Consider the following 14,589-nt stretch of genomic DNA (forward strand, 5'->3'; position numbering starts at 1 on the left):
CCACCCTGGGCTCAGTTTAGGCCAACTGACATTCAGTGTCTACTTAATGAGATGCTTTCCTGAGGCAGTACCCTCTGTCCAGGCACTCCGTCTGGGGGAGAAGCAGGGCCCAGTGAGGGTGCTGTAGACAACGCACATAAGGCATGGGCTGGGTCATGAAGACAGGTGTGACTGCAGCAGGTCAGTGGCAAGAGAGCGAGCAGCTTATGCACACTGACCTGCAACTAGGAAACTAGAGTGGAAAACTCACAAGGAGTCACTGCCGACCCTCATCATGGCCAGGCCACTAGAGGGCAGGCTGAGGTCAGGAGGGAGGAATCTAGACTGTGGGGAGGTATGGAAAGGGCCTTGGGAGTCCACACAGGCGCTGTTGACCTAGTGCAGCCTGGTGCCAGGGAAAGGGGGACTGTGGCTGTTGATAGCAGCTGCTGAGCCATCAGGCTTCGGCTGCAGAGAGGCTGTTTCGGGAGGTGGGGAGGATAAAGCAAGAGGAACTAAAGGGATGGTGTCAGAGGAAACAGGCAAGGATGGGTGGCTTGCACTTGGGACACGTTTGAGCACGGAACAAGGCTGTGATCAGTACAGACTGAGGAGGGATCCAAGAAAGGGAAGAAGGACCAGGATAGGACCGAGGTTACAGGGCCAAGCTCCCCAAGGCCAGCCAGCTCAGCACTTTTTTTGTTGTTGTTGTTTTTTTGTTTTTTGTTTGTTTGTTTGTTTTTTCGAGACAGGGTTTCTCTGTGGCTTTGGAGGCTGTCCTGGAACTCGCTTGGTAGTACAGGCTGGTCTCGAACTCACAGAGATCCGCCTGCCTCTGCCTCCCGAGTGCTAGGATTAAAGGCGTGTGCCACCAATGCCCAGCGCCAGCTCAGCACTTTACTCTAAATCCTGGCGCAATTGCCTGTCATGGGGGGGGGGGCACTGGTCAGTCCTGTTCCCACAGCCAAATATCTCAGGACCCGGAGCTTCAAAAAGGAGGAGGGTTCTGCAACTTAGAAGCCTCATGGAGGCTCTGCCCCAAGGAAAGTCAGCTTTATAAAACAAGTAAAATGGAGATTGTAAGTGAACTCCTTCATCCAGAGATCCCTTGCCCCAGAAAGCACAAGGCATGCACCAGCCTTTAATACTGGCCTCCAGGAGTCAAAGGACATCTGGGAGGCCTCTCCTCAGAGGGAACTGACAGGACCAAAGAGAGTTTCGAGATACTTGGGGCTAAAGCAAGCCTCTGCCCATCCCCTTGCAGTCAGGGTTGGAGCACCATGACCCTCTAGCAAACAGAGAATGCCTAGGAGTGAGCAGGGAGAGGGAGGACCAGGGCCGCCTCTCGTGGCCTGACTCCAGTGTATGTCCTGCCCCGTGGCCTTCCGTACACAGCACATGCTTCACCCAATGGTTTCCAACATGGACATAGAAGCCCCAGGTTAAAGTTGAGGGATCAAGCCTCCGAGTCTGAGCTAACACCAGTCTCCTGCCCCAAGAGTACCTTCTTGGCCCAAACACTGCTTAGAGATGCATCAAGGGTTACAGGGTGACCCTTCTCTGCTGCCCCGTTACTTGATTAACCAACCATTCCCACAGCTAAAAGATAGTGAGGTTAGTTATAGTTGATGCTGTTTTTCATGATGTCTGATTTAGATATTTAGCTAAGCCTCTTGACTAGGTTCAAGTGCTTTGGCTGCAAATGTCTTAGTGACTTAAGTTCTAGTTACATAGTAATATTTGAGTCCCCCACCCCCACCCAAGTCCCCACCTAATGACTGTCTCTTGCAGGATGAGAAAGAACGTATTGAAGCACTGGGTGGCTTTGTTTCTCTCATGGACTGCTGGAGAGTCAACGGGACCCTGGCAGTGTCTAGAGCCATTGGTAAGGGGGTACACCAGGGCCGCTGGGGGCGTTGGGGGAGCCACACGCTTACTCAGGTGACTCAGGGCAGAATAATGTTCCCTGAAGAACTCACAGCATATAGACCTAGATTACAGTGAGCAGTCTCCAAATAAACCATGATAAACTAAAAATACTGTATTCAGAATGTGATCCACCCAGCCTAGTGGAGCCCAGCTTGGCACAGTGTAGGGGAGTGTCAGCAGTTGCCTCCAGAATCCTAGCCAACTGTAAGCTGCAGTTCTCTGCTGCTTCCTTGGCACTGAGAGTGTTGGAGCAGGTCGCTCTACCCAGGAGAGGCCCAGGTTCAGGGTGTAGTTTCTGTTTACTGAATACCAACACACACTGTAAAGTCTGGAAATTATTAAATAAGAAGAGTGGCTTGTTCGGTAAAATGCCTGCCTAGCATGTATGAAGTCCTGGGTTCAGTTCCCACTTGTGCACTCCTTAAATCAGGCATGCTGGCACACAGCTGTGGTCCATCCCAGCCTTCAGGAGGTAGATGGAGGAGAATCGGAACTGCAAGGGTATCCTGGGCTACATAAGGTATTTGAAGCCAGCTTGGGCTAGAGTTCTTGACTCCAGTGATAATAATCAAGTAGAAACAGAAAATCAGGGACCCTCTATAGGTCCTCCTAAAATACAGTAGAAAAACCCTAACCTCTAATGGTTCTTTTCTTCCCCGCAAAACAATGTTCAAAATCCATTTTCCTCTTGGAAAATAGCTTTCCATTTTTCTCTGTATCCCACCACCGCTGGGACCCAATTCAGAGGCTTCTAACAACTCTACCTCCGTCTAGTCCCTGGGAGTCTGGCATCTGCCCTTCTCACCTCCTGTAGCCTCTGTTGGCTCCTTCCTCACAGCTGTCTTTATACCGCTGTAGCTGTTTATCTGTGGACACACTGTAGGCGGCAGCCATTCCTGGAGCGAGAACTGCTGTAGAGCTGGGGGATGATGACTCTGCTCCCGGGAGAGTGGGAAGCACTAGGCCTGCGGACTCTCGAGAGCCAGCTGCACTACATGTAGGCTCTGCCTCTGCATGCCCTTGGGGATGGAGATAGGAGGTTGGTCCTGAGCTTGTGGGCAGTAGGAAACAAGGCACTCTGTCTGTCCATTCCAGGGGATGTCTTCCAGAAGCCCTATGTGTCTGGCGAAGCAGATGCAGCATCCCGAGAGCTAACAGGCTCAGAAGACTACCTGTTGCTTGCCTGTGATGGCTTCTTCGATGTGGTCCCCCACCAGGAAGTCACGGGTCTTGTCTACAGCCACTTGATCAGGCAGAAGGGTAGCGGGTTACATGTTGCTGAGGAGCTAGTGGCTGTGGCCCGTGACCGGGGCTCCCATGACAACATTACAGTCATGGTAGTCTTCCTTAGGGACCCCCAAGAGCTGCTGGATGGCAGAGTCCAGGGAACAGGGGATGCCCAAGCAGACGTAGGAAGCCAGGACTTGCCCACTGGCCTCTCAGAACTTGAGACCAATAACTCACAGAGAAGCTAGGTGGTCCAGGCCCCCGGGCCCCATCCTGACTCCCCTCTTCCCTTGTGATCCTCCCTTCAAAGATCTTAGATCCAACAGGTATAGCGGGCAGGGGTGCATGCCCTCACAGCATTCCCCTAGCACCCCAGCCCTTCATGCCGCCTGCCAGTCTGTCCCCAGAACTGCAGAGCTGCAGTGGGCAGCACGTGGCTCTCAGAAGGAAGCATAGAAAACTGGCCTCACCAAAGAGAAAGTGGCTGAGGTGGTCCCAGCAATACAGGGCTGCGGACAGAAACCACAGGCACCTGTTGGCAGCCTAAGCAAAAACCCAGGTCAGGTCTTAAGAGACCCTCCCACAGACCTTTCAGGCCCATCCTAGGGTAAGGTCTGCAGCCAGGTGTCTGGCCCAGGCTTGTGACTTCTCACTGTACCCAAGGCTGGGAGGGTTTGGTCTGTACTGACAGACAGACTCGCAGTCCTGATTGACTACTGGCTTCCCCAAAAGGAGACATTGGCGTTGCTGGGAGGAGCACCAGGGGACTGGCCCACTGCCATTAGGGTCTTCTAGACCTCTCTTTCCCTTGATCATCTTAGGGAGGTAAAGTCAGGGGTGTGTGTGTGTGTGTGTGTGTGTGTGTGGTGTTTGTGTGCTTAGATTTATTGCAGGGAAAGGTCTAATCCAGAATCAGTGTTCAGGTTTTATCAGTGCCAAGCTGACCCACAAGGTCATGTAATTTAAGCTAAGCTTAGCATTTATTTTATTCCTGAAAACTTAAGTATTTTACTTTTTTATGTATTCATGAAGACATTTGCAGTATTACTCATTTTTTTTTCCTAAATCAAGATGGAAAGAAACTTTTCCAGGTTGTGTTAATAAGCCACTTAAGTGCCTTAAACAGCTTTGGCGTGGATGAGAGCTGCTGGCCCCGCATGGATCCTGCTAGGCAGACATGTTCAGGTTCTCAGAAAGGCAGCATTGGTTGTGGGAAGGCATGCTTTAGGCTAGAACTCTTTCTGGGAAGCTTCCTTTGTGTTCTGGGCACCTCAGAACTTCCTTGAAATGATTAGCAGAGCTAGGCTTCTGGGATGACAGTGGCCTCCTTGCCCATCCTTGGGGTCTGGCTAGATCCTGACTAGGAAGATCTTCCTGCTCGTAGACTAGAAGTTTCAGAATCTCTTAGTATACTTGTAGTATCATTGGGTACAGTGCATAGTTAAGGAACTTCGGCGACCCAGCAGTCCACCCCATCGGGGAGGTTCCTAGCAGTCTGCCGCCATGGTCACCACCTGTCTCCTGTGGCTGGTGTTCCTCCCTGCTGGACTCTGTCCTCTACCTGAGCAACACGAAAGACCTCCACATCCCTAGAGCAGGGGGCAGTGAAGACTTGGCAATGATGCCTGGGTGCTTGGAGAGCTGTGATGTATAAAACCAGTTAAGGAAACCAGGCAGAGGAAGGGGCACCTGGAGTAGAAGGACTAAGGAGGCCCCCAGAGAGGGCCAGTGTGAGTCACGGCTGCTCCATGCAGATGCCAGCAGGTCCGGAGGATAATGGGTGACTTAGCAGAGGCGCAGGGGCGTCAGGGAAGAAGCTTGGCGTGAGGTCCCCGTGGAGAGGATGATAGCCCACCAGTGGAGAGCACAGCCTCAGCAAGGCTCGCACAGTGTGCCTCAGTGCACCTAACCCTCTCAAAAGAAGCAGGGCACACATGCTTTTGTCCCTGAGGCAAGTCCAGCAGTGTGGGGGGAGCCACCTTTGGTTGGGCACACCACCTGTATGCTTGGCATTCACCCATTCCCACATCGGGGATGGAGGAGTTCTGGCCATGTAGTTGATTCCTTGATCAAAGTCTAAACACTTAGATGATTGCCCGCCATGACTGGGTATTGCTCAACTCAAAGACCTGGTATCCTCTCAGAACAGGAGTGTGGTGGTTTGTCCAACCTGCCTGTAGCAATGACCTTGATAGAGGGAGATAATGACATTGGTTTTCTCCCTTTTTTGCTAATCTTATTCTGTTCATTGCTGGTAAGAGTGGACTTTAGGCCCACATAGATGTCCCTTGATGGTCTGATTCATACTCACATATAAGGTTGTGCCAGATGCCAAGGGCTCAGTGTAAAAAGGGAAGCTCCCTTCCCAGGCTTCCCTGAATGCCTCCCCTCCTCCCAGTCCATCTGTAGTGGTGATTGCCAAGCCCCTGCTGGACAGTAGTCCAGGACCAATGCTAGGCACTGCTCCTCCTCTCCTAATGGCCAAGGGAGAGCACATTCTCCTGCTGTTGAGAACTGGCCTTGTGCTAGCTCATAGACGCTTCTATTCTAACTGGAGCTGCCAGTATCTAGCTTATAAGACTTCTTGGGCATTCTCTCTTCAGGCTCTCATCCCAAGAGGATCCCCTAGCCAGAGTGATCCCATTTCTTAAATCCCAGCTTTGCCACCATCTCATTGCATGAACTGAACAAGGCACTGCACCTCTCTGGCCTCAGTTACCCTTTGGTAAGGATGGAGGGGATGCACAGCATCACCAGTCCCTCCAGCCTAGAATGTCAGAGAGATAGGGGCTGCTGTAAGAGCAGAGGAGCCCATCCTGCACAGAGAGAGTTAAGTATTATTAATGTCTATTCTTAAAACTCAGTGGGCTGGAAAAGAGCTGAGTTACAGACGCCAGTGTCTTGCTTGGATACAAAAGCTAAAGCAGTCAGGCCGCCTCCCAACTAAGCCCGTAGGAGTAAGAGGTGGGAGGGCACAGGCAGGGTGTTAGTCAGGGACCAGCATAGGAAGGGGTGTGGAAGCAAGGTATCTGCGACATAGCTTTGAGAGTCTCGGGACTCATGGGAGAGGTCTTGGGAAAGCCCCTGCCGCTCACCATGATGTCTGCCCTGTCCCCTTGGGTCCTGCATGCAGTGCACCCTCACCCCATGGTAGGTCTCAGAATAGGTGTCCTGGCTACCTCAGCTGTATTCTCAGGGCCAGGAGGACAGCCCTGTCCACACTGTAGGGAAGCCAGGCCAACTTGTGTGAAGCGAGCTGTGTTTCTGGCTTGATAGTGCCTCTGTAGTCCCCAGGGATCGTCTTCGAGAGTCCTGAGCTTCCACTGGACTCTACAGCTTTACCAAACACTCTGAGCTTTGCATTTACATGCCATGTGGGCCTTGCCAAGGGTTTATTTCAGGGGGCTTCCTGGGAGTCATATGCAACAGTGAGCCTTGTTCTAAGATACCATGTTTCTCTAATCTTAGGGAAAAGTCCCAGGGTGGTGAACTCAGAAGGAAAGTCTCCTGGGCCCATTGTGCTGGTGTCAATAAACTGTGTATTCAAGATTGCTGAGTACCACGTGCATCTCCCTCTGAGTGTCTGTCTATGGTTACTTCTGTATCATAAAAAGGGCAGTGTTAGCTAAAGGTATTCTAGACAGTTCAACCTATGGTTGATCCCATGTGCTTGCACAGGACATGGTGGCAGGAGTATGTGACAGACTTAATGGGTGTCTACCTCAAAGCCAACCCAGGAAGTATGAGGAGGTGACAGGGACTCACACCAAGTGATAGGCTTCCTCAAGCCAAGACCTGCTTGCTATTTTCTGCAATTTCCCAAGATAGTACCAACAACTTGGGACCAAGCTCTGAAAACATGAGCCTTGGAGAGACATTTTGGATTCAGGACCCTCTTGGTGTCCAAAGTATGTTTTGAAGCTGCTGAGGGAATGAATACCTAGCCAGTTGGTCCTAGTTGTCCTCCTGACACTGTGCCACCAGCCATGGGGACAGTAAAGTGGGGCAGGGCTTCTCGGGAGCTCCAGCAGCATCAGTGCCTCACCACAGCCAAGAGCCTGAAATGGCTCAGGCATTTGTCCACGGAGACCCCTGCCTGCTGCCTGGCACTCTCTTCCTGCACATAGGGCCTTCGAACAGGGCAAGGGCAGGGGCTCTCAGCAGAGGGTACACAGTGGGGAGCATGGCTGCTGAGCCCTGAGTGAATGTACTAAGCTCTCAACACTGGTTTCTGAGGCAGGGTTATGAAACATTCCTTTTCCTTATTTAGGCTTTCCCCTGAGTTCCGTTAATACAGCAAACATGCTTTTGTTTTCAGTCAAATTTTATTTCAGTAGAACAGATGAATATTAAAATACTGTATTTTGGGGTATGTTATCTCCAGATACCCAAATGTTATCTCCAGATACTTTCATATTACTGTAATTTAAAAAAAAGCAAGTGATGGAAGAAGGTTCCAGAAGGGCACAATCCATCTGGATGGGGAAGACATGTCAGGAGGATGAGGCCAGCCCAGCAGCCTGGAAGAGTCATCTCATCTCATTCATACAGTGGAAGCAGAAAAAGACCAGAAAGTGAGGCCAACTATTAGTCTTCAAAGCCCACCCCAGTGACCCACTTCCCCCAGCAAGGTCCCAAGCAGTACCACCAGCTGAGGAGAAGTGTAGCGTTAGGGTCTGTAGGGTGCAGCTCTGGCTGTCCTGGAACTCACTCTGTAGACCAAGTTGACCTTGAACTCACAGAGATCCGTCTGCCTCTGCCTCCGCCTCCCAATTGCTGGGATTAAAAGTGTGAGCCACCACCACCCCAGCATGGTGTGCATTTCATATCAAGCCACAGCACCAGACAATCTTAAAACACCCCTTAGATTTACAACCCCTAAGGGGAGTCGGAAAGAGCTTGGTGTTGCTATGTAAACAAACTGCAGCACAGTGCTATGGGCCAGGAGTTACACACAGTTCCATGACTGAATCAAGTCAAAAAGGTTTTTGCCAAGAGCAACTGAAGTATCTGACTCGTAGAGAGCGTGCTTTAGACGGGCCAGTGGTGGTGCACACCTTTAGTCCCAGCACTCGGGAGGCAGAGGCAAGTGGATTTCTGTTGAGTTCGAGACCAGCCTGATCTACAAGAGATAGTTCCAGGACAGGCTCCAGAGCTACACAGAGAAACCCTGTCTCGAAAAAACAAACAAAAGAAGAATCATTAGAGCAGGTGGCCTTTAAGAGAGACATGCCTGGACCTACCCATCTCCTCATTTGACTCCAGACCTGCAGCCTCCTATTCCTCCACAGTGACCTCACCTTGGGGGCCTCACCCACCTTGGGGACAGCCAACAGCTGGCTAGAGTGGGATTTGCTCCCAGAGGCCTCAGCTGCAGTAAGTACATGCAGACGAAGTAGATCGGAGCCCCCAGGACATAGGAAACCTGCTCTTCAGGACACCCAAAAGCCTTCTCTGTGCCCGTCAGGGTTAGTACATCATTTCAAGTCAAGATGACTGAGGAGCCACCAGTGGCAGGGCTCAGTCTAGCCATGTAGCAGACACTAGCCTGGCATGTGTAACGCAGCTCCTGATGCTGAGATGAGGGAGCCCTCAAAGTCAGCCACCGAGTCCCCACCGAGAGTGGAAGACCCCCTGCCTGCCAAGTCTCCAGTGGCAATTCTTCAACCCAAGGAAGAAGCGGTTTTCGGGATCCCTAACTGTAGTTTCTATCAATTGGTTTGTGATTCCTTCATCAAACAGTAGCAGGTGACAGCGGCTGCAGCCTCAGGGACCCACAGAGAACATTAAAGCTAACTACGTGAAGCACAGCCTCGAAATGCCAATGAGGATAGGAGGGGTCATCCAAAACCAAGTATGCAGGAAAATGCCATAAGGAAACCTGTTACTGTATAGACTACTGAAAGCCAAAAGGCCTTCCAATAAACCTCACTCTGCCTTTTAAAGTGTCCTGAACGGATCCCTAGAACTAGGAAAGGCCCTTATACCTTAGGCTTCGGGGAGGGTTTACCAGCCTAGGCCCGCCACACCCCTTCCTCCCCAGCATCATCTCAGCCCAGGCCAGGTCCATTCTGCCTGTGCCTCTGGGCCTCTGTTGCTCCCCAGTGTCTGCCTTGTTTCCCCCAACCCTTCCCCAGCCACCCAGACTGGTCCTTCCAGGGCTGAAGATCATGCTTCACAGAAGGCACCCTCATCTGCCGCTGTTTAGAGTGGGAATGGGGGATGCTGGGGCTGGGGTGTGGCAGAGCCAGGCAAAGAGGCAAGAATTCTTTTTCCCTTTTTCTTTTCTTTTTTTTTTTTTTGGTTCTTTCACAAATGTACATAATACAAACACTCCTACAACCCACCCTCTCACCTCTCCCTACTACCTCATAAACCACTTCTCTCCCCTACAAATCTCTTTTCTCTGACTAGTGGGCTGGTGCCTAGCCTGTCCCCCGAACTCCCTGCCCCCAGAGGACACAGATGCCCACTAGGCAACAAGCCCAGAAGACGATAATGCCAACATGCAAATCTGGGGGTTCCTGCTCAGGCCCTGCCCCCCTGCTACCCACGCATCCATCTGTCTTCCCCTCCCCCCACCCACACAACTCCTCCAGAGCTCCTGGCAAAGCCTCCTTAAGTATATGCTGCCTTACTGTTCCCTGATGAGTCGTCTCGTGTATCTGAATCTCCAGATGGTGGTTTGCACTCCCCCTGTCCTCCAATTGCGTGTAGCTTGACACCCTCTCTCAGAGCCACCAGATGGGAGTGGGGGAGGCCTGGAGCACAAGTAAGGTGTGATGGGCAGATAGGTGCAAGCTGGAGCTATTCCACCCAAGTGACCAGGCTACCAGCATAGGGCAGGGAATGTGTGTTAGACTCGACCAGGAAGGAGCCGCAGTCTGCTAGGGTAGGTGGGATTGGGTCTTATTTATGTCTACCCAATGAAGGCTTCCTTCTGAGGAAGGGAACCTGAAAGCCAGGTCTCCAGGCAGGAATACTGGCTAGCAAGCTGATATCCAACTTGATTACGTATCTCCCCACTCACTAATCCTACACACCCGTCTCAGCCTCATCAGCTTGTCTGATGGGCTCTCAGCCGGTCAAAAGAGGACGTGAGATGGGACCCTTGGCACATAGGTCACTATGGGGTCATAACCCCAGCACTTAAGAGGCCAAAGAAGAGAACTGAAATCTCAAAGCCAGCCTGGCCTTATATTGGAAGACCTTGTTTCAAAAATTCAAAACAAGAGGCTAGGGAGACAGATCTTCTGGTAAAGTGTTTTTGCCTTGCAAGCAAGAAGACTTGAGTTCAGTCCTTAGAATCCATGATTTTAAAAAGCCAGACTTGATGGTGTATGTCCCAGAACTGGGGAGCCAGACAGAAGGATTCCTGGAGTTCTTTAGTCAGCTGGCTATATTAGAGGTTTTCAGAAGAACAGAAGCAATAGAATGAATGTATATTAAAGGAGATTTATTAGATTGGCATATATATTTATTAGATTGACTTTAGATTGGGTAGTCCAACAATGGCTATGTCACACCATAAAGGTCAAGAGTCTGGCAGTTGCTCATTCATGAGGACAGGTTGCCTGCTAGCTGCCCGTCTTCAGTCTACAGTAGAAGCCTTAAAAAGCTGGTTCTAATATCAATAAGGAGTGTAGCAGTTGCATCAGAACAGATGAATTTGCCAGCAAGAATGAAGGCAAGCTTCCTTCTTCTCTCTCCTTTTTATCTAAGTTGCCACCAGAAGGTGCCACCCACATTTAGTATGAGTTTTTTTCATTTTAAATAATCTAACCAAGAAAATCCCTCAAAGAGAGATGATGGTGTACAGTTTTAATCCTAGCACTCTGGAGGCAGAGGCAGGAGGATTTCTGTGAGTTCAGGGCCAGTGTGGTCTACCGAAGGAGTTTCAGGACAGCAAGAACTACATGAACTATCTCACAACGAAAGGAAAGAAAGGAAGGAAAGGGAAAAGAAAGGAGAGGAGGGGAGAGGGAGGAGAGGAGAGGAAAAGAGACTGGAGGGGAGGGGAGAGGAGAGAAAGGGAGGGGAGGGGAGAGGAGAAGAGAGGAAGGGAGGGGAGAGGACAGGAGAGAAGGAGTGCCCAACACTTAGTTGATAGCAGATCATCCATCCCAACAACCTAGCACACTTGGCAAGTTCTGGGTCAGTGAGAGACCGACTCTCAAGACAAAAGAATAAATAGGAAAGGTGGGTGGCATTTGAGGAATGAATGACACCTGAGGTAGTTGTCTCACACACACACACACACACACACACACACACACACACACACACACACACGCATGTACGTTTACCTAACAATAGCCTAAAGCAGAGCATTGAAGCAGAGGCCCTGTTGGGAGTATAGTGAGCGAACACCTGCTGGTGCCTTGGATTGTTAGGAACTAGTGCTCGTTACAGTAAAACCAGTTATTTCTGGGTGGTTAGATGCTATAGGTTTTTTTTTAAATATTTATTTATTATGTATACAATCTTCTGCATGCCAGCAGAGGGCACCAGATCTCATTCAAGGTGGTTGTGAGCCACCATGTGGTTGCTGGGAATTGAACTCAGGACCTCTGGAAGAACTGTCAGTGCTCTTAACCTCTGAGCCATCTCTGCAGCCCCCAGATGCTATAGGTTTTTATATATCAAAAAAAATGTATCTTCTTTTTGCTTCTTTGTTTGTTTGTTTGTTTTCAAGACAAGTTCTCTCTATGTTTGTTTGTTTGTTTGTTTTAGACAGGATCTCATGTGTCCCAAGCTGACCTTGAACTCCTGATCCTCCTGTAACTCCTGAGTACTTGAATGACAACTATGTACCACCACACTTTGCTTAAGTATGTTTTTTTTCTTCCTCCTCCTTCCCTCCTCCTCCTCCTTTTATCATCATCATCATTGTCATTCATCAATGTCATTGTCATCGTCATCTTACTACTGAGGTTGAACTCTAAGCCACACCCATGCCAAGAATGCACTCATCATTCATTTAGCTGTGTCCAGCCCTCATTTTCCTTTTTGTTGTTGTTGTTGATTTTTGGTTTTGATTCAGGGTCTCTTGTAGCCAAGGCTGGCCTCAGACTCACCCCCACCTGGAAATACAAGCACACACGATCACACATGGAGGAGTGGGGGTGGGAGGTGGCACTCACTGAGCCCCCCCCAAATATGCCTAGATGAAGTATGTCACCATAGCTGAGTGGAGACTTAGAGTCACACAGCAGAACCCCACTGTGTCCTTCTAGGCAATCAGAGTTGAGCCTTCCTCTCTCTGGTCACCACCTGCTGTATCTGAGAACTGGGATGGCAAGTATGTACATGTGTGCTTATGCGAGTATGTGAATGTGTGTGTGAGAACACGAGTGAGGGTGAGGATGCTAGCATGTGTGCTGGTAAATGTGTCTATGAGCATATGAGTGTGGAGAGAATGTGAGTGTGTATGTATGGAATTGTATGTGTGAGTTCATGATAGTATATGTGGAATATATCTGTGAGTTTTGTGTGTGTGTGTGTGTGTGTGTGTGTGTGTGTATGAGACGTGTGGCTGCCCATGTAGCTGAGTAGATTTAAATAGAATGAGTTTTTTAGAAATAAGACACATGTACCAGCAGTTGGTCTTCAACAAGTCTTGTAGGAACCTTTGGGAGGCTTTAGTCAGATCCAGCCAACTTTCCCAGTTCATATCTGAGAGGGGGAGTGTGGGTTGAGAAACAGCAGGTAAAGATAGTAAGGAAAAGATAGACACAGAATAGGGTCAGGAGGACAATCCAGTGACTACTGAACATCCCAAGTTTATTCTACAACATTCTAATGCACCCAAACCAAAGAGGGAGAAAAGGCAAGAGACTTCTTTATCAAGATAGACTTTCTTCCTTAATTTTCCGAACATTCAGTAGACTTAATCTCTTGTTATCTGACCTTGAGGGTTAAGAGTAACCATACCTTAGACCAAGTCTCTTGTTGTTTAGATAAGAAACCCACACCTTAGACTAACCATCCTATAGTAGCCATACCTTAGAACTTTAGGTCTTATGACTTAAACCTTGGAAGAGTAAGAATAGTTTAAAACTCTCTGACCTTAAGTCAAGATGAAGCGAAGCCATTTTTATGGACCCCCAACAAAGTTTTACTGAATTCTTATATCTTGAGAGAGAATCACTTCCTTAGTTTAGAGAATAAATATGGAGTTGTCACAGTGCTGCTGAGCCTGGGTTGTGTGGCAGTCAAGGTCCTTGAAGGTGACAGCAGAGTTTGCCCTTTACTTTGCCTGTGACACAAGTCTCGCTTGTGGGGATCAGAAAGAAAGTGTACTTCCATGTGAAGAGAGCCCCAGGGATGTGAGCATGCCTTCTGAGCTATCTCAGTTACTTTTAATTATTAACTTTGATGAGTCACCTGGGAAGAGGAGCTCAATAAATAAGGGATTGTCTGCATTGAGTTGTCCTGTGGGTATGTCTGTGGAGAATCACTTAATGATGTTGATTGATTTGGGAAGACCTACCCCTCCACAAGGCAGGGGGTACTGGATGGAATGTAACTGAAGAAACCCAGCTGAACACAAGGCAGCAAGCCTGTGTGCACTCTTTCTCAATGCTCTTGATTGTGGGTGTGGGTGTGACGCTCCTTCCTCCACTTCCCCCAGCGATGGACTGTGACCTGGGATTCTGAGCTGAAATGAACCTTCTTCCCTAAGTTGCTTTTTTTTTCCAGACAGGGTTTCTCTGTGTAATAGCCCTGACTGTCCTGGAACTCTATGTAGACCAGGCTAGCCTTGAACTCACAGAGATCTGCCAGCTGCTGCCTCCCAAGTGCTGGGATTGATGGTGTGCGCCACCACTGCCCGGCCCTGAGTCGATTCTTGACATGGTATTTTAATCACAGCAACAGAAATGAAGCTAGATCTCATGCCTTCTTACGCATGAGCGCTTGCCCTTGTACAAATGATGACATTTGTAGATAGCACCAACTGAACTTGCTGGCTGGCCCGGGAATGCAGCTCAGCTGGTAGAGGGCCTGTGCAGCATGCACGAATGAAGACCTGGGTTTCAATTCCCACCACCATTTAATTGGCATGGTGGTCCATATCTGTAGTCCCAACACTCAGGATGTGGAGGCAGGAGGATCAAAACTTCAAAGATCATTCCCAACTACATAGGGAGTTTGAGGTCACTCTAGGATGCATGAGAGTCTCCCTCAGCAGGCAAGGGGTGGTTCTTTACAGCAAACCCCTTTAACTGCAAGGGACAAATTCCAAGACCTCCAGTAAGCATTTAACCCACAAATCTAACCCCTCACACTTTTGGCTATCTCTTTTGTAGACTGAAAGGGGAAAAAAACTAGCACAAATTTCCTTTTTCTCCTTCATAATTTCACAGAAAAATTTGTTCTTACTATAGGTCTTACCAAACTTAGTGTATAGTTTTTTTAAATTCCCTTATTAAGTCAAGAATTTACACATTTTCA

General features: G+C 49.3%; 1 protein-coding gene across 1 annotated transcript in view; it reads left to right on the forward strand.

Moving 5' to 3' along the window:
- Ppm1f (protein phosphatase, Mg2+/Mn2+ dependent 1F) overlaps positions 1-6,684 on the forward strand; it is a 29,524-nt gene extending 22,840 nt beyond the window's left edge. The window contains exons 7-8 of the mRNA XM_005077571.4: positions 1,771-1,864; positions 3,004-6,684. Of these exons, the coding sequence (XP_005077628.1) occupies positions 1,771-1,864; positions 3,004-3,383 (474 nt within the window). The 3' untranslated portion in view covers positions 3,384-6,684. The remainder of the gene's footprint in view (positions 1-1,770; positions 1,865-3,003) is intronic.
- Positions 6,685-14,589: the final 7,905 nt, after the last annotated feature.

Source organism: Mesocricetus auratus, unplaced genomic scaffold (assembly GCF_017639785.1).
Source record: "Mesocricetus auratus isolate SY011 unplaced genomic scaffold, BCM_Maur_2.0 Super-Scaffold_100008, whole genome shotgun sequence".
In the NCBI taxonomy this organism is placed as follows: Eukaryota; Metazoa; Chordata; class Mammalia; order Rodentia; family Cricetidae; genus Mesocricetus; species Mesocricetus auratus.